This window comes from Aethalodelphis obliquidens, unplaced genomic scaffold (assembly GCF_003676395.1).
Source record: "Aethalodelphis obliquidens isolate GAN/ISIS:26980383/991018 unplaced genomic scaffold, ASM367639v1 scaffold23, whole genome shotgun sequence".
Lineage (NCBI taxonomy): Eukaryota > Metazoa > Chordata > Mammalia > Artiodactyla > Delphinidae > Aethalodelphis > Aethalodelphis obliquidens.
This window is the reverse complement of record NW_020837967.1, coordinates 3413231-3434518: the sequence shown is the minus strand read 5'-3', so window position 1 is coordinate 3434518 and position 21288 is coordinate 3413231. Positions and strand designations below refer to the sequence as shown.

General features: G+C 41.5%; 1 protein-coding gene across 1 annotated transcript in view; it reads right to left on the bottom strand.

Moving 5' to 3' along the window:
• Positions 1-4699: 4699 nt before the first annotated feature.
• The window catches only part of ITIH2 (inter-alpha-trypsin inhibitor heavy chain 2), a 37469-nt gene continuing 20880 nt past the window's right edge, over positions 4700-21288 (bottom strand). The window contains exons 10-20 of the mRNA XM_027121486.1: positions 21069-21194; positions 19502-19683; positions 18444-18629; positions 17931-18070; positions 15888-16057; positions 14007-14144; positions 9637-9750; positions 8994-9192; positions 8265-8437; positions 6910-7021; positions 4700-4953 (exon numbers count right to left, since the gene is read on the bottom strand). Coding sequence (XP_026977287.1) covers positions 4806-4953; positions 6910-7021; positions 8265-8437; positions 8994-9192; positions 9637-9750; positions 14007-14144; positions 15888-16057; positions 17931-18070; positions 18444-18629; positions 19502-19683; positions 21069-21194 — 1688 coding nt within the window. The 3' untranslated portion in view covers positions 4700-4805. The remainder of the gene's footprint in view (positions 4954-6909; positions 7022-8264; positions 8438-8993; positions 9193-9636; positions 9751-14006; positions 14145-15887; positions 16058-17930; positions 18071-18443; positions 18630-19501; positions 19684-21068; positions 21195-21288) is intronic.

Sequence of the window (21288 nt, the reverse complement as noted above, 5' to 3'; positions counted from 1 at the left end):
GGCTCTTTTTTCTTTAAGTGCTGAGTAATACCACCTTATCTGTATATACCACAGTGTATTTATCCATTCACCTACTGAGGGACATCTTCGTTGCTTCCAAGTTTTGTCAACTATGAATGAAGCTGCTATAAACCTACGTGTGTAGATTTTTGTGCAGGCATAAGTTTTCAACTCATTTGGGGAAATACCAAGGAGCGTGGTTCCTGGATTGAATGGTGAGATTGACTTCCGAAGTGGCTGTTCTGTTCTGTAGTCCTGCAAGCAATGAATGAGAGTTCCTGTTGCTCCACCTCCTTGCCAGCATTTAGTGTTGTCTTGATGTTGGCATTCTAATAGGTGTATAGTAGTATCTCATTGTCTTAATTTGCAATCCCTAATGACATATGATGTTGAGCATCTTTCCATATGTTTATTTGCCATCTGTATATCGTGTCTATTCAAGTCTTTTGCCATTTTTAAATTGGGTCATTCACTTCCTTACTGTTGAGTTTTAAGAGTTCTTTGTATATTTTGGATGATCGTCTTAGATAATATCTTTTGTAAATATTTTCTCTCTGTCTGTGGCTTCTCAGTTTTTGGAAAGCTGTTCTTTTTCACCAGCTTGCTTGAGGTCATATCAAATTATTGGCATTGATATCTTAGGAAACCAAATTCCTTGAGTTTTCTTCATTAGGAATGCCGTCAGATCCCATTGCCTTATTTGCTCTTTTTACCCTTGTGTACTTCTAACTGCCTATCAGTTTTTGCTGACACGTTTGAGTGAATTTATTCAACAAACATTTACTAAAGCGCCTCCCCTAAGTAAATGATCACAGGAGGTGCTGGAGATAAAAGGGTGAGAAGCAGGTGTAGGCCCAAGATGGGTGTCGTGTAGGAATTGACAATGTTTAGTGAATTGATATTCAAATGAAATGATTGGCCGATAAAGAGAAATTAGCTAATTTGGAGTAGCTACTTAAAAACCCGCCCTGGGACTTCCCTGGCTGTCCAGTGGTTAAGTCTCTGCGCTCCCAATGCAGGGGGCCTGGGTTCCATCCCTGGTCAGGGAATTAGATCCCACATGCCGCAACTAAGACCTGGTGCAGCCAAAAAAAAAAAACCCGCCCTGACTTTGACATACCGCAGTGAGAGACCGTTACGGTTACCCGTAACGTAAGTAGGAACTGTACATACCTCAGTTCCTACTCTGGTGAAATGGGATCACAGGATTAGAATATGGCTCAGCCTTCGTTGTAAGTTCGTCGTTAGGTAGACTGAAGGGACCCCGGAAACGCTAACTGGGTAATTGAATCACTGTACCATTAAAAGGAAGCATCCTTGCTTTTTCTTTCTCTCACATGGGTATTTCAGAAAAAGTCACCCATGTAGACTTTGCCAGTGTGAAAAAGTGTTTTGTTTTGTTTCGTTTGCTTGTTTGGTTTTTTGGCCATGCCTCATGCTTGCCGCTTGCGGGATCTTACTTCCCTGACCAGGGTTTGAACCCGGACCACGGCTGCTGAGCCCTAACCACTGGACTGCCAGGGAATTCCCTGAAAAAGTGTTAAGAAAGGAATAAGACTACTAAATTATTACAGCATATAAGCATTTTTATGTATCTAGGCAGCCAGGTAATTTCTACTTTCATCCTACTGGGTCTTTGGAGTCACTTACAGCTCTTTCGATTGGGATAAGTCTGAAGAGATGTTCCTCCTTATGGTATTAAGTGACCCTTTAAAGCAAGTAGAATGACTTGCATAAGACCTCATACCATTAGGTAGTAAAATAACTACTGATTCATAGTTCATTTTTACTACACATAGAGACACTCTCTAATTCCCTTTTTTTTTTTTTACTTATTTCTTTGGATTGCCAATTTTCCAACTCTAAGAAGCCTTGTTTAATTTTCAGATATTTAAAAACACAAACAAACAAACTTATGACAGAAGTATGACCTGAACACAGTCTTGTTTCTCAAACAAAGGCTCTTATTTTCCTGACAGTTCTGACAATAAGACATACATATCTAATTGGTTTAATGGGAACTGTTTAGATTGATACTTACAGAAAGCTTTGAAGATAGGCTACTTTTGTCCTAAAGAGGAATATATTTGACAAGTACCAGCCCTGTAATACCCCAACTTTATACAAAATTAAATATTGATCAATTACCAATGGGTTCCAAGGTGTTCAACGAATAAGCATAGATAATTGTCAACTTGTTTTTCTTCATCACTGAGAGCATAATACTTTGAGAACTAACCAAGAGGCAGACAGTGGAATAGTTTCTTCTTTTCCAATGATTCCCATTAATTTGGTTTCTTCATTTGAAATTCAAAATTGATTATTCCCTTATAATTCAAAATTAATTATATAGAGAAGGCAATTTTCTGGTCTCAAGAGGGACACATGTGAACAGTATTAATAAGGTTATTTTTTACAGGAAATGAATTTTAAAACACCAGCTATTAATAAAAGTTTTGATAATTTGAATAACATGGGTTTGATTTTAAATCTAGTTTCTTTTGCTAGGACTATGTTGCTCAGTACTCTGCATGTAAATTTACACCCCAAGATTTTCATCATTATTTTTAAAACTACTGAGCACATGTAAAATACTAGGAATAGATCTAACCTTATATAGCTAAAGGTAGCTGTTTTAAGGTCAAAATTTTTTACAAAGTAACCAGTATAAGAACCCACTTTTGAAGTTGGTGTTGAATATTAGCATTTTAAGATTAGTATTTTTGAAATAGGGATAGAAAAGATGTAATAGATTTTTTTAAAAATCATAGGTGCCATAGGTGACCAATTTTTATAGAGGAATGAAACTAAAAGGCAGTGCTATTTACCTCTTCAGCACTGAGGTTATCTTGGAAATTATAGAAATAATCACGTTTAATATTTTGCAATTATGTCAAAAGATGATCACTTGCTTTCACAAATATTGGTTGGGTATGTCCAAAAAGAGGTAGTTTTGTCTACTTTCTAAAATGAAAAATGGTTTTAACCAAATTATGGAGAGAAAGCTTCATAAAAATGTACCTTTAAAAAATTTTTTAAGTGCAATTTCATCACTTTGGCCTTTGAACATATATCCATTTTCAGAATAGATTTAAAGGAAAGTTATAAACAAAGGAAAGCACAGAATGATAATGGATCAGACTTGCACCAGCCTCCATAATCATGTAAGGCAATTCCTTATAATAGATCTCTTCTTTTATATATATGTATATATATATATATATATATATATACACCATTGACCCCTGAACAACATGGGTTTGAACTGCATGGGACCACTTGTATGTGGATTTTTTTAATTTTTATTTTTTGCGGTACGCGGGCCTCTCACTGTTGTGGCCTCTCCCGTTGCGGAACACAGGCTCCAGACGCGCAGGCTCAGCGGCCATGGCTCACGGGCCCAGCCGCTCCGCAGTATGTGGGATCTTCCCAGACCGGGGCACGAACCCGTGTACCCTGCATCAGCAGGCAGACTCTCAACCACTGCGCCACAAGGGAAACCCCTGTATGTGGGTTTTTAAAAAACAAATATAGCACCTGTTGTTTCATTTTACAGATCTTTAAAATTAACTAAGTATGGGGAAAAGTTTGTGTTTAATTAGAGATCACAGTATGTGGAATCAAAAAACTAGGGTTTGAGGACTTCCCTGGTGGTTCAGTGGTTAAGAATCCACATGCCAATGCAGGGGACACGGGTCCGAGCCCTGGTCCGGGAAGGTCCCACATGCCACGGAGCAACTAAGCCCATGCACCACAATTACTGAGCCTGCACTCTAGGGCCTATGAGCCACAACTACTGAGCCCACGTGCCACAACTGCTGAAGCCCACGCGCCTAGAGCCTGTGCTCTGCAACAAGAGAAGCCACCATAATGAGAAGTCCACGCACCGCAACAAAGAGTAGTCCCTGCTTGCCGCAACTAGAGAAAGCCCATGCACAGCAACAAAGACCCAACACTGCCAAAAATAAATAATATAAATAAAAAATAAATTTATAAAAAAACAAAAAACTAGGGTTTGAGTCCTGATCTGTTCTATACTGTTTGTTTCCTGCCCTTGGGTGAGCCATCTATCAATTCCTTTGTCTTTGAGACAGAGATAAAAGTTTGTTGGTTTTCAACTGTGGGATTTTGGCAGCCCTAAGCCCCACGTTGTTCAAGGGCCAACTGTATATGTGTGTATGTTTATATATGTGTGTATATATGACATGGCTATCCTACTAGTTCTCTTTCTCAGGAGAATCCTGACTAATACAGGCTTCTTGGACTAAAAAGGTCTCTGAGGCCAACACTAAGGAAGGAATTTTGGCAAAGCATCATGGGTATCTTAGGTACCTTGGCAAGGTTATCCCTACAGAGGGTGACAGGGCTTTGTATTCATATATATATAACTACAAAACAATTAAGATAGGTGACTTCCCCTGTTCTTACTCCAAGTTCACCAAATAACCTCATAATTGAATTTCCCATGTAACTGACAACCTATTAATGTATTCAGTTGCAAGGTTGAGGACCTGACACTAAAAACAGTGAAGTCCTTACAGTAAATGCCAAACCCAGGACTCCGTCTGGACGGCAGCTTGACTCACCAATGCAGCCCTCTTCTGCACGACCTCGATTAACACACCTTCCCGTCTGAAAACGCCAACAACATCCTAAAACTTCTTTGCAAAGTATTTATCTTCTTCAGGTGTGTTAACAGGTTTTATAAACCACCATGATATCTGGTTAGTTTTTAATTATTCAAACTCAAGAATGACTACAAAGGTGGCAGGGAAAAAATGTATATTTATACATATATAAACTTTTCAAGGCCATTTGAGAAAGCTGTAGAGCTGAGGCACAAAGTAGTCCTTGTAATGTCCGTCGATGAAGCCTTTCCCACTGTTGTGCACAAACCAGCAAGGAACGTTGGTCCCAAACACTCTGTCTGTCCGGTAGTCCTTCTGCAGGCCTCTGCAAGGAGAACAGTGGGCGTGGTTAGGACACAGACCAGGGCGTGGCCAGCCTGTGTATCTAAGAAGACACACTCTCCCTCTCTGTTTTCTGCCCCCTTCTAGCACCGTATCTGCTAACACCCCTGTGCCCCATCCCCGTTCCCCAAGTCTTCCCCAAGTCATACAAAGCACCAGAGTCAGGGGCTTGGTTTAGAAAGACAGACAATAAGCAGTGTGTCCTTAGAAATTCAAATAACCTGTCTAGAGATTGACCAATATGGACTTTTCCAGGAAGGTAAAGAGTGCAAATTAACTTTCCTTTTTTATTTTTTCCCTGCTGCCTTGGAGGGGAGGCCCATGTAGTCAGAGGCAGTCCTCTTTCTGGACATGGGGAAAGGGACAAGGGGGCAGTGGGAACTGGCTGGGGGCTATGTCCTCAAGGTTGCCTAGGGCTGGTATAGTCTCCAAATTAGCCCAGAGCAAGGAAGAAGCTGCCAGATTTAGCAAATAACAATGCAGGATGCCAGTTAAGTTTGAATTTCAGATAAACACCACTCATGTTTCAGCAGAAGTATGTCCCAAGTATCTGAAATTCACAATTTCCTGGGTGTCTTGTGTTTATCTGGTGAGGCTGGAAGAGGATCCAACCATCGTGCTCTGGGGAGCTGAGGCTACTGCAGGGAGGCTGTGGGGCGGAAATAACGTTCAAATGGAAAGAAGGTGGAAACGAAGCCCCAGCTCACAGGTTCCCTGCAGGATGAAGCTGAGGTGCCTCTCAGCTTGACTGCAGGGGTGACTGTTCTACTTAGGAGCGACGCCGGCTGTTCCTGAGACATTCATGGTTTTCGTTTTAAGGGTAAAGAAGTTATACGGTATATTGCCATTAATGAGCTTTAAAACATACATCTTTGCGCGTGGCCCACGGGTCGAGTTAGTTTCCGCTGTGCGTCACGAGGTGCTGGCAGTAGAAGAAAATGGGGCCCAGCCTTTACCTTTGGTCATTAGCATAGAGTAGATATGTTTACCAATCTCAGATAACTTGTTATTACTGTGATCAACTGTGCTCAGCGTTGCTTCTATGAAACACGCTTACTGACGCCCAGTGGTAACTCACTGATCTCTGGTAAACCCATGCTAGTTGAGTAGTGTACTAAGAGCCCATTGTTGCAGTTCACAAATCTATTTCTGTGGTAACTTTATTTTACTGTTGTAATTTTATGGCTTAATGATTGTTGTAATTTTATGGCTTAATTGTAATTTTATGGTTTAATGAAGTACATGGAAGCCAATGACATTCGTGTGCCAAGAGTCATTTCTCATCGAGCAAAGTTGGCTGCTTTGTAAAAACTCTAAAAAGGCCCCGAATTCTTTAATATGATACCAGATTAGGCCTGGGTGAGACAACTGTAAAAGACTGGGAAAAATGAAAAAGACGTATAAAAAGTTTAAACTCAGGATGCTTTACAGGTATCTATGTTCTCACTTCAAAATGAAGCATATGGATACGGTTTGTGTAAGAAAAGCTACACCAAGATGTATTCAGTAGATTCAAACACAAACATGCATTCAGTGGATAAGTACTCAAAAAGAAAGCTCTAGGCGTAAGTAAAAATCTACACATTCTTTCGCTAGCACTAAGGCGAGTAGGTGTTTTTATGATTTCTTCCTTTGATCTGCTTTTTCAGTTATCCAGCTTGTGGCCGTATGGCTTCTAATGTACGAAGGTGAGAAGAGTAGATTAATTAATCTTGGCATTTGATGGTACGTACTTATGTACCTGGTCATTTTTTGCATTTCGGATGGACTCCGTGCAGTGTCCTTACGTCAATGCCATGTATGTGTCTCTTCCTGGTGAATTGTTTAGTGTGACACAGGTAAAGTTTGAAATAGCTTTTCTTGTTCTTCTATTTGGCCGTGGGTCCAATCCTAACAGGAGCCCTTTTTTGTTCCCATAGTATATGCATCCAAGACATACCTGGTGACAATCAGCTTTTGTCCCTTCACGTCCATGTTTGCCTCTGGCTTCTCAGGGTCCTTTCCTGGTCGCTCATTGAAGATATGTATCTTTGGCTCATACATGAACTGGCCTATGAAACAAAGTCCAGACGTTTATTTACATGTAACTCAAGGGAAGACAAAAGGACAGGCTGGTCATGTGATCCAAGCTGCATTTTGGTTCCCCCATCTAGACTTTCTGGGGTAGACAGATGTACTGAGAGGAAAAGGATGCAGATGGGGGTGGGTTCTTCCTGAGGGCAAATCCATGCTGCTCACTCATATGTCGTTTGACATATGAGTCTGATCAGCTGGACCCCAAGTAAAATCAAACACTCTGATGGTGGGGGTAAAGGTCAGCACCTGAGAGTACAGCTCAAATCTAGAAACACGTTTGGTTTGTGACACTATACAGTATGCTTAAATCACCACCGTTCTTTAAAAAGTAGGGAAGGTTGACCTGGACGCCCTGCTTGTTATCACAGACTTCCTAAACCAGTTCACTTCTCTTCAGTGAGAAAAAAATCTTCAGCATAAAACTTACAGTGTATCCATCCCTTCTCTTAATTTGCCCAGTATGTGATGAAATCCCAGCCCTGGGAAACTTTGTCTGGAGCAGCAAATAGTCCCAGCTATAGCATTACGAGTTGCCCTGCACTGCTGTGTGGGGTTGTAGGAATCTTGTTTTTTATTCTCTGTATATTATGATGTTTTGACGTCTTAAAAACTCCGTCTGGCTGGGGGGGAGACTGCCCCTCCCAGGGAAAGCCAATTCTGAAAGAGAGCAAAGGACTCAGCTGGGAGCAAGGCGGGGATCTGCAAACGAACCAGGCCAGAGCCGGGCCTCCTGTCTCTGGCCTGGGAGCCCCAGAAGGAATCATTCCAGAGCCAGGTGCCAGGCAAGGAAAGACCACCCTGTAGCCCAGTGCCCACTGAAATTATTAAGCCAGCCAACCCCAAACTACCCTGCTCTGTCCTGTCTTTGCCACAGAAACCCCAGTAAAGGCTCTGGCCTGGACCTATCTCTTGCTCCTGCTTCTGGTTCCTGACCCAAACCTGGCCTCCCCGTGGCCCTGCATGGTGAGATGTGTCTCATGTTTCTATGGAAACCGCGAGCAACGGTAAATGCTACACTCTGTCAATGACACTGACCTCTTTGTGTGTCACTCAGGCATCTTCATAAATTAAGACCAGGGTGTGGGTCCTCCCTGAACCATTGAGTCCATACCTGTCACTTTCCCACATTCTAACCAAATGTTCTAACCTTGAGCCAAAGTTGCTCAAGACCTAGGGTGGTCAGTCCCACACCTGCCAGATGGTCCACGGACACTTTACCTATCAACCCGTGTACATTAAGAGAAAACTTGTTTGTGGGGGGGATGTAGATCCCCAAAAAGTCGACATTGATCGGATGCTTCTTCCAAACGCGATGAAGTAAAACAGAGAAGGACATCTCTTTATCCAGGGTGATAGTCACAGTTTTCTCTTTCTTCACCGAGACAAGCACCCTGGTGGGAAGTCAAAAAGGAGTTAACGATTCCGGAACAGACTCGTTTTAGAATGTCATTCCTCTCCCACCCCTAATATGACTTCACTCTGCCCCGTACAACCCCCCAGTTTTTTAAGAGCTTTACGACATTTTGGCCACAGAACGTTGATTTATCTCCCAGCGCTGAAATTCTGTCAATGGATACGTTTCCATATCAACAATGAACAGGTACTAATGGGAAGATATTACTCATAGGACAGAATCATAGTGTTTCTGAGCACTCTGACACACTGGGCTGGATTTCAGTTGATGGATTCATTCACACGTCCAACATGTACTTATTGAGTGCTTACTGTATGCCAGGCGCCAGGCTAGCACTGAGACACACTGTGTCCAAAACACATAGACTCTACTGCCAGGAGCAGGGCAGGAAGTAACAAAATTTTTTCTGAACCTTGACTTCTTCACATTTAAAATGATGATTTTGAGTTTTATGTTTGTGTCACGCGTGTCTGGATTTGTTGATGTAGTCACGTGTCAAGGATACGCCCTAATTCGGATGTAACTGTACTTGCCTCTGGTTAAGGATGTGGGCCGTGTCGGACCAGGACAAGACAGATGTTCGAGAGCCCCCGCTCAGGGAGATGGTCTCGGTGCTGATTTCTATTTTCATGTCCTCACGTTGGAAATAAAATCCCAGTTTCCCAAAATAGGTGCTTAGTTTTTCATTCTTGGGCTTCTTGGCACTGATGAGCTGTCCATTGACCAAAATCCCTGCAAGGAAAAAAAATGTTTTTTTCTCTCTTGTGCGCTCTTTTTCTTTCTTTCTTTCTTTCTTTTTTTTTGCACATGTGGGCACCATAATTCAAATTTATAAAACTTGACAGAATGGGAAAATTATTTTTTTATTTAGCTTCAGGATTTACAGCATATTTTTTTCCTCTATAATTCTCATTTTATAACTATTTTCTTATGGTTTAAATTAATCATATCACAAGTTCTGCTAGTTCATACTCAGAGTATTTTATCTAGAATAGTTCAAATAGTTAGGAATATATTTATAATTCATTTCTCACTATCAGAGTTTGAAAAGAGTAGTTTGAAATATATATATATAAGATTTTATTAAGGTAGGAAAGAAAGAAATCCCAGGTAGTGACAGTGAAGAATGACCATGATCTAGTAGTCTAATTCTAATATAATATCTTTTTATTTTACCTAATTCTGGATCAGAAACAAGGTTGAGGATTTTTCCAGGTTCTGAGTCAATATTGAAACAAATATTCTTTTGGCTTTTTGGTAGGTAGATGACGAAGTGTGGGTCATTTTCAACTGGAAAATATACAAAGAAAATGAAAACAAACAAAATCATAGAAAGGAAGATTAATTTGAACAGTATTTTATTCCTGAACATCTTTAATTTCACAACAACAAATGTTTATTGTGCTCCTACTATATGCTAGGTACTGTTCTAGGCACCAGGGACCCAGTGGTCCAAGCGCTGTCCCTTCCTCATGGAGCTGCCATCAGAGTTCTAGGTTATCTTACAAATATAATGTATACTCGTTTTGTAGCTATCACATATATTCTAGGCTAGAGAGAAAAAAATGAATAAGAAAGACATTAGGAATAAGAAACACAAGCATACACACTATATGTATAATATATACTACAAATGCACTACATGTGTGTATATACAGTGACTGTGTGTATAAGTAAAATACCTGTAAAATACCTGTATTTTTAAGTAGTCATACACAGTGCATAAAAATAAAAAAGACATAATATTACCTTTTGGCATACAGATTAATATTGATCAATTCCAAGAGCAATGAAGGATCAAGCTATTCCCAAGAAAGTACTCCTTTGTTACTAGACACCATTATTCTGGCTGATCTTTTCTGTTTGTTTGTTTACCCATTCAACAAATATTTGGTAAGAAAAAAAACCAAACCATGTGCAAAACTCTGAATTATGCAACGCTTGGTGTAGCTATAAATAAGTCATGGTCTTTACCTTCAAGAGAGAAACAATTTAATGAAGGAGTGACAAAGACTCTCTCCTGGGACTAACTCTACTCAGGCTTCCCTGAACTCTTCGGGTTTGACCTCAACTTTTGGACTTCCATGTTCCTCTCTGCATTGTCTAACTTTAGCAAAAATCCTACTAAGTAGGTTTAGCTAGAATCCCCCACCCTCCAAATCTGATCACCCTTGATATCTATTCAGGTTCCTCCTCCCCCCACCATCCTCAAGTGAGGTCTGATTACCTGGCCTGCCTTCAGCAAGAATCCTGTTAGGTTAGTTTAACCAGAACCCCCCCTTTCCACTGATGTTCCCTCTTAGTAATATTCCATTTACTGACCTCAGCCTGGTTTTTGTCTGTAAATTCCCACTTTCCCATGGTGTGTTCAGAGTTGAATCTAATCTCCCTCCTGCACTGCAATACCCCAATGCAGTGGTCCCTACACCCATCATGAATAAATTGTTCCTTACCGTGCTTTAACAAATGTCTGAGAGGTTGCTGTTTTCTAGATGCTATCACAAAGCTCTTTGCAAATATTAACTAATTCTCACCGCAGTCCTGCAGAGGACAGGTGACCTGCCCGAGGTCACATCACAGTGTTAATAAGTGGCAAAGTTATGACGCAAAGCCACGCTGTCTGATTACATGCCCATTCTCCCAACCATCCTGATATGCTCCTTCAAGTGTGTGTTTGGGAACTCGAAATGGAGGATAAACTCATCCAGAACTGGAACAAAATCTTGTACTTCTTTGCACCCCTCACACCACCAAGCTCATGCTCTGTAGTCAATAAATACTTGGATAATTGATTTTGTGTAGGAGCTGGGCATGAGAGGGCATCATTAAAACACGCAACGAAGCTTCCCAGCTCTGTTTTTTTAATCAAAAAAATCATTTTATTATGATAGCCTCTTCTTTCCTCTACACAAATAGGGTGTTTTGAGATAACTTGGCTTGAAGGAAATTGCTTTCATTAAAGATAATCATGGGTTTTGCCATTTTGATGAACCTAGATCCCATCCATCAGGCCTTTTGGTGAGCAGCAGCGAATCAGTACTGCCCTAATGAGTGGATAGACGTCTACCAGAAACAAAAGATCATACTGAAGTTAGTCCGTGCAGCCTTCCATTCTGATCAGGTTGGAGGGAGATTGAGGACCTGGGGTTAATGGGTGTAAGACTAGCCAGCATTTACCGAGCTTCTCCTAGGAACCAGGAACCTACTTTAGAACCACCTTGCAGGTTATTATCATCCCCATTTTGAAGGTGGGCTGAGACCTATAGATGTTTCAGTGTCCAGGCCAAGGTCATGGGGGCAGAGTTTGACCCCAGAACTGTCTGACTCTCAAGACCTTGTCCTTTTGGTTGCCTCATACAGCAGAGACAAGAAACTCGGAGCAAGCACTGCATTCTTACTGAGAAGAACACTTCAAAATAAATTGGCTCGGGCTCTACATGTTTCTATGAAAGTTTTATTTTGCAGAGGAACAGTTTTAAGTGACTCATGAACTTGTCCCTGCAATCAGATCTTGCTCTCAGAAGCCACTCGCTGGAAACACATAGTAAAAATGGCTGTTGTGCAAGCACAGCGACCTTGGACACACAGATTCCCTCCTCATGTGCCACTTGACGAGGCTGTCACTCTGAGAGTCACATGCAGCGCCCTTCACCAAAGCTCCATAGTTGGAGGTGATGTGGGAGGGGAGTGGAGGGACCTCTGTCTGAAGCATCCCCACCAATGGAAGCGTGAAGAAGAAGATCACCTTGGGCCCCCAAATAACAATTTCAGAGCCAAGTCGTAGAGGTGGGATGTTTTAAAATCTCTATCAAGATACTTATTAAAGATATTTAAAGATATCATAAATATCCATTCAAAGTCCTCGCTGTGTTCTCTCTGTTATAATTCTGTCAGGTGAGTGGTAGGTGTACAGTCCTGAGAAATCAGTTCTGAGGATTTCTGGGTAGAAGAGTCTTACATTCCAAGCAGTCTAGAAAAGCAGCACATTTCTAAGAAGCTACACCAGAAGCTACTCTGATACTTAAACTGCAAACCACCCGAGTTAAGCTGGTACTTTGGACCTTCCAAGAGGGAGAGGGATGTGCTCCTTCTTTGAATGTTGAAATTTACTCCTAAGTAAAAGGCAGAAAAGGGACACAAGCTTTCTACATGGGACCAGCCAATGGGTAGGCAGTGGAAACCCCTTTCACTGAAAGGCATAGTGCAGACCAGGAACAGGAGAGAAGATAGTTTCCTATTTCCCCCAGGCAGCCCCTCTCTCTGGTTGAGAAATAAGACCCTGCAGAGGTTGATGACCAGAAGGCAAAGAAAGAATCTGCACAAGGAAGCCAGATGCAGCTGCGAGGACCCTTGCGAGGAAATTCATTTTCCTGGCTTTCACACGATTGCATCTGCTACCCATGCCTGCCACTGCAACCACTGGTAGAAAGATTTTTAAATGCTGAGCAAAACTAGGATTTTCAAATATGCTGTTGATTAAAATCAAGTAAGCAAATTAACAAACAACCTCACAAAATAATGTATGATAATGCAGTTATATAGGAAACAACATTCAAGTATTTTTGATTATAAAATTGATAATAACACCTATTTAGGGACTTTCCTGGTGGCCCAGTGGTTAAGACTGTGATTTCACTGGAGGGGGCACAGGTCTGATCCCTGGTCGGGGGAACTAAGATCCCGCATGCTGCATGGTGTGGCCAAAAACAAACAGAACACCTATTTATTGAGTGACTATAACATGCCAGCTCTTTAAAGATGGTTACACATTTAATCGACAGCTATGTAAGTAGTTTACATCATGATACTTACGTACTACCAGCTACACAAGTATCATGATGCCTGTTTTCAAAATGAAGGAAGTGAAGTGCAGAAATGTTAAGTAACTTAAGTTCAAATGAGTGTCATGAACAATCTCCAAAGAAGATGTCCTTCCATTGATACCCACTGGCCCTCCCCACACGAGAGGTGCATCTCTTCCATCCCAGAAGGTTTGCCTTGTACAGTTGGAAATGGGGTGCTATGGAATGCGTTGTCCCCCCAAATTCATATGTTGAAGCTGTAACCACCAACATGGTGGTGTTTAGAGGTGGGGCCTTGGGAGCTGATGAAAGTTAGACAAGGTCATGAGGGAGGGACCCTTATGATGGGGTTTGTGCCCTTATAAAAGAGACACACTGGAGAGCCTGCCCTCTCTCTCTCTCTCCAGTGCATACACAAAGGGGCCATGTGAACACACAGGAAGACAGGTGCTCCCTACAAATGAAGAAAATGAAATGTACCTGGCTGGCACCTTGATCTTGGACTTCCCAGCCTCCAGAACTGGGAGAAATAAACTTCTGTTGCTTAAACCACCCAGTCTATGGTATTTTGTTTTGGTGGCCCAAGCTGACTAATACATGGGGCCATCTTCTTTCCATGGAAGGCAATGATGCCTATAGAAGGCTTCCAGTTTTACCAGGATTTTTTAAACGTATACCAATGCTCCATGGCATTATGGTCCAATTGAGATCTGGGATGTGGAAGCATTGTGGAAGTTCCCTTACCTCTCATCACGTGTGGAGGAGGGGTTGTCTCAAGCACTGGAGCACCAACCGCGGGCATTGGGACCATTGGTGTCGGTGAAGGGTTCACCCAAGGTGGGAATGAATTTGGAGCAACTCTGTTGCCATAATACAGGGCACCTGCATAGAAAAAAAACTGTATCCATTAGTTTCCAGGTTTACTTTTCCATGGACATTGCTTACAATATCAAGAATCTGTTTTATGCAGACAGACCCCAGAGGTTTTCAGCTAAGGTTTTCTCCCATTATTTTTATTCCTGAGTTCTCTATCTTCCAGCTCCTTCTGTCATCATGCTGTGAGGGCCTGCTGTAGGCTTCTCTGCAGAGTCTGGGTCCTGGGCTAGGGTCTGTAGTAGGAGGAACCAGCCCTTGGAGGTTGGGGAAGGACCTTGTGCCTTCACCATAAACTGGGGAGATGAGGTCCAGCCAGACTCTGGACGGCATCTTCGGATCTATTCCTATCCACTCACCAAATGACAATCAGAAAGCAATAAGGATTTACTGTATAACACGATATTCAATATCTTATAATAACCTATAATGGAAAATAATCTGAAAGTACATATATATATAAAATGGAATCATTTTGCCGTACACCTGAAACTAACACCATATTGTAAATCAACTATACTTCAATAAAAAATAAAACAAAACAAAACAATCAACTGAACGATTTAGTTTCCCAACCAACCAATATCCCCTACTGGTTGCAAAAAATTCATTTGGGGGCTTCCCTGGTGGCGCAGTGGTTGAGAGTCCGCCTGCCGATGCAGGGGACACGGGTTCGTGCCCCGGTCCGGGAAGATCCCACATGCCGCGGAGCGGCTGGGCCCGTGAGCCATGGCCACTGAACCTGCGCGTCCGGAGCCTGTGCTCCGCAACGGGAGAGGCCACAACAGTGAGAGACCCACGTACTGCAAAAAAAAAAAAAAAATTCATTTGGCTTTCTGATACGCAGTCAGCTCCTTGTCTCTGAGAAAAAAATGCCAGTTCACCTAGGCATTTTATTCAGGGGATATAAAATCACCTATAAATGCCAGGTCATCTAGCCTGAGTTTCTCCCTGCATAAATTTAGCTGTGAGGCTCCAGGCTATTGTAACTGGAAGTCAGAAGTAAGAGTTTCTTGAAGCCTGGACCACTGTCATAAAGTTGGCATCTCACTTGGACAGAATTAAAAATGCAGAAAACGATCCCTTCAGTGAATGCTGGTCATTCTCAAGATTGTTATAACAGGACCAGTCCCTAAGAAAGGGAGGAAGGAAGAGATGAGTAAACCAAGCTCTTCTAAATGTGGGCACACGTGCCCTTGGGTGTACCTTGGGACATTCCACGAGACACAGAGATCATGGATAGCTTTTACGGCAATTTTGAGCTTCTTAGCTTCCATATATATTTTTCCCAAGAAAACCCTTTCTTCTAGTTTAGAAATGGAAGGCACACCTTTTTCCTGCCTGCCTCACCAAAAACCTCCCGGGAACTAAGTGTCCATTTGAAAATCGGTGTAGTGCCCCAAAATGGAATAACTCCAATGTCTAGGAAACAAATCTATTTGTGAGACAGTTTTCAATTCTTTGCTTTCAACAGGATTGGAGAAGGGCCTGACATGTCATCTGATAGACCATTAAAAATACTTTTTTGAGTACTAGATTCTATATGAGTTTTGTATATGACTTCAAAGAAGTTCAGATAAGTGACTGCCACTGCTGTAACCAAGTTCTTTCCATTCCTGTTTACTTTTATCTATGTCAACAAGGCTCATCAGGACTTAGGCTTATAAAAAAATATCGGGTTGGCCAAAAAGTTCGTTTGGGTTTTTCCGTAACATCTTATGAAAAATTTCTCCACCAGGTAGGCAGACTCACCTGAACAACAAGAATGGTCTTGTGGAGGGGAGTCTGCCAGCATGCGTTCATCCCCGGCATCATTCTCAATCACCAAGGATGTGAGGGGGGTCACTATATGGTGATCCAGAGACATCTGCAGGATTGTTTTTGTAATTTTCCTTTTCACAGCAGCTGTAGGAGCCAGGCTCCTGTACTCAGGAAACAGAGACATTGGACAGCATCACTAGATTTAACTCCACCACTTCTGGGTCCAACTGGGACCCTGGGGACCATGAGGTAAAACAGAATTAACTGGCTTCATGAAGCTTAGTATTTTGTCTATCCATGCAGTCCTAAGGGATTTTTAAACAGATTAGTATTTTTCTTAACTGAAGTATAGTTGATTTACAGTGTTCTCTGTGTTAATTACTGCTGTACAGCAAAGTGCTTCAGTCATATATATATATATGTATATATATACATTATATATATATATATAATATATATATATATTTAATATATATATACATTCTTTTTCATATTATTTTCCATTATGGTTTATCCCAGGATACTGAATATAGTTCCCTGTGCTACACAGTAGGACCTTGTTGTTTAGCAGATGTAATAGCTTACACCTGCTAACCCCAACCTCCCACTCCACCCCTCCCCCGACCCCCCCCCCCTTGGAAACAAGTCTAAATAAGTTATTTTTGAGAGCAGTTTCAGGTTCACAGCAAAACTGAGCAGAGAGTAGAGCTTTTCCATGTACTCCCTGCCCCTTCCCCACCCGACAACCTCCCCCATTATCAACATCTCCCACTAGAAGTGGTACATCTGTTACAATCGATACATCTACATCTACACGTCATCATCACCCAGGGTTCACTTTTGTGTTGTACATGCTATGGGTTTGGACAAATGTATAATGACAGGTATCCGTCATTATAGTGTCATACAGAGTAGTTTCACCTCCCTAAAAAGTCCCCTGTGCTCTGCCTGTTCATCCTTTCCACCCACTGCTCCCTGGCAACCACTGATCCACTTTACAGGGATTGTCTTTTAAAAATCAATGTTTAACGTCTGCAGCAATTTGCTATACACCTTTACATGCACCCAGTTGCCTCTGTAAAGATGCAGGGACAGTTCTCACTTACTTTAAAGCCACAGCTTACAATCTTGTGTCTGTTTTATAATCTTACTGACATTAAGGATTTTCTCTCTGAGCACAGTTATACAGCCATATTTCATTTTTCCCAGTCCCGTTCACACCACCCTGCTCCCTCTTCCTAAGAATCTGATCAAATAGGTGGAGGCGGGCTGGGGAACAGTAATTTTCTTATCCAAACACCCCCCTGTAATTCTGATACACGTGATCAAAGAACCATACATTACTCTAGAAATATAGTTTTTATATTGGAGCATTTAAATACCAGTCAGCTGAGAAGCCAGAGATGGAACAGGTACCTATAGGAAGCCCTTACTTACGTGATATCAGAATTGCATAATCATAAATTTCTCTTTGGACAATAATCTATTTTCAGGAGTAAATGCAAATGAATTCCTGATACCCATAGCAATGAGATGGATGAATCTCACGGGCATCACACTGAGTGAAAGAAGCCAGAAACAAAAAATACAGTTTGTATCATTATATGAAATTTCATCATAGACAAAACTAATTGATAGTGACAGATGTCAAAATAATTATTTCTACTCGAGGTGGGAGGTGGGTGTTGAGTGGAAAGGAGAATGAAGGAGACTTCAGAAATGGAAGAACTGTTCCGTGTCTGGATCGCGTGCTGATTACGTGGGTGATGTGCATAAAAATTCATTAAACTGTACATTTAAAATGAATGCACTTCACATGCTTTATTGTATGCATGTTATATGTCAAGAAAAAAGAAAAAAGAGTGAACCCAGCTTGAGTTAAAACTGCCTGAAACCAGTGGAAATGAATACTCCAAACCCTGTAATAATTTGCTGCCTTTCTTGGCTCCAAACTCTTTTTTTTTGTCTATTATGTCAAGTATCCAAGGCAAGTCTTTTGCTTTTGCAAATCCCTGTGGTGTACGGTCTTCTTACCGTTCAGCCAGAAGTTGGTTGATAGTCAGATAGGCCCACAATTTCTTGGTGAAATCAGGATCTGCATGCTTGTCTTTGGATAGAAAATCCTCCAAGCCATCCATCTCGGCCAGGGTTTCCAAGACTAACTCCGCATTAGCCTGGACAGTGGAAGGTTCAGTTGAAAGACACCAGTGGGGCAGAATTGTAGTTAATCAATTCACATTTTCCAAAGGATCTACTGTGAGTGAATCAGGGTAGCAGGCAACTGGAAGGGGAATGCAAAATAACCCAAAAGAATACACAAGAGGAAGTAAGAGCCAACCTCTAGAGTTTGGGATGGAAAAGGTCAGGATTTACACAATAGTTGGGAAGACGGCACAGATATTCTCAGGCCTTCCCTTTCGCTTTTTGCTTTTATTATACCCACATGATTCTTGGAATTCAGAGTATCAGCCTGTTAATATACAAGATGTCTCTTGTATACTAAGGGGACAATTAGTATTTTTAGAATAAGCAGATAAGTAGAAGTACCGAAGTTGCAGTGATAATACCCTGTAACTGCTCCAATTTATCAGGGTCAACTTTTCCTGCCACCACGATCTCTGAGCCTCCAAAATAGTTATGGAAACTGTTTTGAGTGACATCTGTTACTGGTGTTTGGGGATAGTTGAACTGAACGTTCCGGAGCAAGGGAGTCGAGACCTGGTTGTAGAATTTCTACAATTCAGAGAAAAAAACAGAGAAATCATTATTTTCATATCACTTTATAGATCTAAAGCATTTTTCTCTGAGATTCTTCAAGGGCTTAGCAGACATCGCTCAATTTATTCTCCCAGGATCTCCGTGGAAAGCTATGGAAAATTCTCATAGTTATTCAATGAACTGAAACAGAGACGATCAAGACTTTGTTAAGAATATTACTCTTAAGAGCCCAGCATATTTTCTTTCTGTTATGACGAGCATGAAAAGCTCATGGACTCTCATAATAAGTCAGCTGGGTGGATATCCCCAAATTAGCACCTGTCTCTTACCTGTCCCCAGGTTTAAATATGGTGCCTGCTATCGATAGATGGTACCTGGTACTGACAGAGGGTGGAGTAAAGTATATTCTTCTTCTCCTTCATTTTTTCTTGTCCATTTAGTCAAAATAAACAAGTAATTGATATCCTTTATATTTAAGGAAATGTACAGGCTATAGTTTGACTTGTGTTGCATTATAGAAGTTGATTTCCAAGATGCCAATGTACTTTAAAGGGAGAACAGTGCCCATGACGATTAGGAGGACCGATGGCTTAGTGGGACTGGAGAGACACAAGAAGCTGTGACAGTGTCTCCCAAGACCTGTTCAGGGAGTAGGGAACTTGGTATCCATCACCTTACCGCCTCTCATCTCACTGTTACTGCAGGTGTACAAGTGGGGGTGGGGTGCATGAGAAAGGAATAGAACACTTCCCCGATTCTTGTGACCTAATATAACTGACATAACGACAATTTTTACTTAAATTCAGCCATCTTCTTTTAGGCATCCGATATTGCTAGTTGAATGATTTTAAGTGAAGAAAAAAAAAAAGAACAGAAAAAAAAGTTACCTTGAGTTGGGCAGAAGTGTCCTGGTTTCCATAAATCCTTTGCGCGATCCCACGGTTTTCGTTGGAGAGTCTCTTCAAAAAATCATAGTCAACATCAAATCCTATCCCCAAACTGAACAAGGAGATGTTTTCTCGTATGTTCTGCTTCACGTTTTTCTGAATTTTTGACAATTTCAATTCCCCTAAAGATGATGACAGGAAGGAAAGGAGTGAGAAGCCAATGCTATCAAGATTTAGGAAAACGCATGGAGGGCAGTTTAGCAAAATTTGTCCCAATTCAAAATGCACCTATGCTTTGACTCAGTCACTCAACTTCTAGGAATGTCCCCTAGAGATGCCCTCATACATGTTGAAATGAAGGATGGACAGTGGTATATAGCAACGTTATTGGGAATAGCAACACATTAGAAACAACTTAAATGTACACCGATAAAGGAGATGGGTTAAATTATGGTATATTCAAACTGAAATACTATGCAGTTATAAAAAAGAACATGGCAACTCTTTATGTGTTTATATTGAACGATCTCAAAGGCACATTTTTAAAGGGGAGAAAAGCAAGGTGAAGGTCAGCATATGCAGAATGCATTTGTATACATGTATGTATGCGTGCGTATATATTTTCATATATTTGTGTGTATATGTATATACAGTATACAGATACACACAGAATATCTCTGGAAAGACACATAAGAAACTGGTAACCAGTGACTGTCTCCCGGGACAGGAACTGGATGGTTGAGGGTCAGGAGTAAGAAACTGACAATCTTTTAAGCTTATTTCCTTAAGATTTTATTCTAAAATTGAATTTTAAAAGTCATCTGATCCAAGCACTGAATCTACAACAAATACACAACAACTGCCACTCTGCCTCGCTCTCCGTCTTCCTAGAACTCTGGGTACCTTGTCAGGATCGCATCACTGGTTCTCCTTCCACTGAGCTGTGTCACGCACAGTTAGGTACATCCTTGTCTACAAGACGGACTGCAGCGCAATCTAGCATTCACTCTCACTGGCGCTTGTCCGTGTAAAGACGCAAATGAAGCAAATGCAAAGAACAGTGTATGTAATAGAAGCAGGGAGACGGCGAGCCATTGTGTGGATAAGAAAACACACAGGATGCATCAGAGAGAAGTAACCTGTCCAGGTGCAGTGAGTACATGGGGGAAATTTGGAGAACAGTGGGAGAACAGGTCACTGCAGACTCAGAGGATACATCCTCATCACACACTCTCCACACACCACCTCGCACACCTTAGGCTGAGGAAATAAACACACTGCACTAGTATGTATCAGCAATCCTCACAGCATGTGACTCAAATTCAAGTTTCCCCACGCTGTGGAGGTGAAACTGAGGCATTCAAGAGCGTCCTCCCCCAAAACGTCCGGGGACTGCTTTAAGTGGAGTGAATGCTTCAGGGTCAAAAGAACCCTTCTTTTAGGAAGCACGGCTTTAAAATGGCTTAAACACTCAGGCAAATGCATTTGAGTTCCCATTTTGAGCAAATCACGTTCCCAAGCAACAAGAGTAAAAATATTTATCACTAAAAATGTAAATGATACTCGCCTACTGTCGGATCGCCGTCAGACACCAAAATGATCAGCGAGACCGCGTTGGGGTCCAACAGTCCCAAGTTATTGGCTTCATTCAAAATAAAGATGGCCCGCAGCAGTGCTTCGTTGATATTCGTCCCTGTGAAAGCCGTAGAATGTGCTGTTCTGTTACATACTCTTACTTTCCACAGAAACAATCATGTCTTCGGTTCAGGTTCATCTGTTTGGTGATG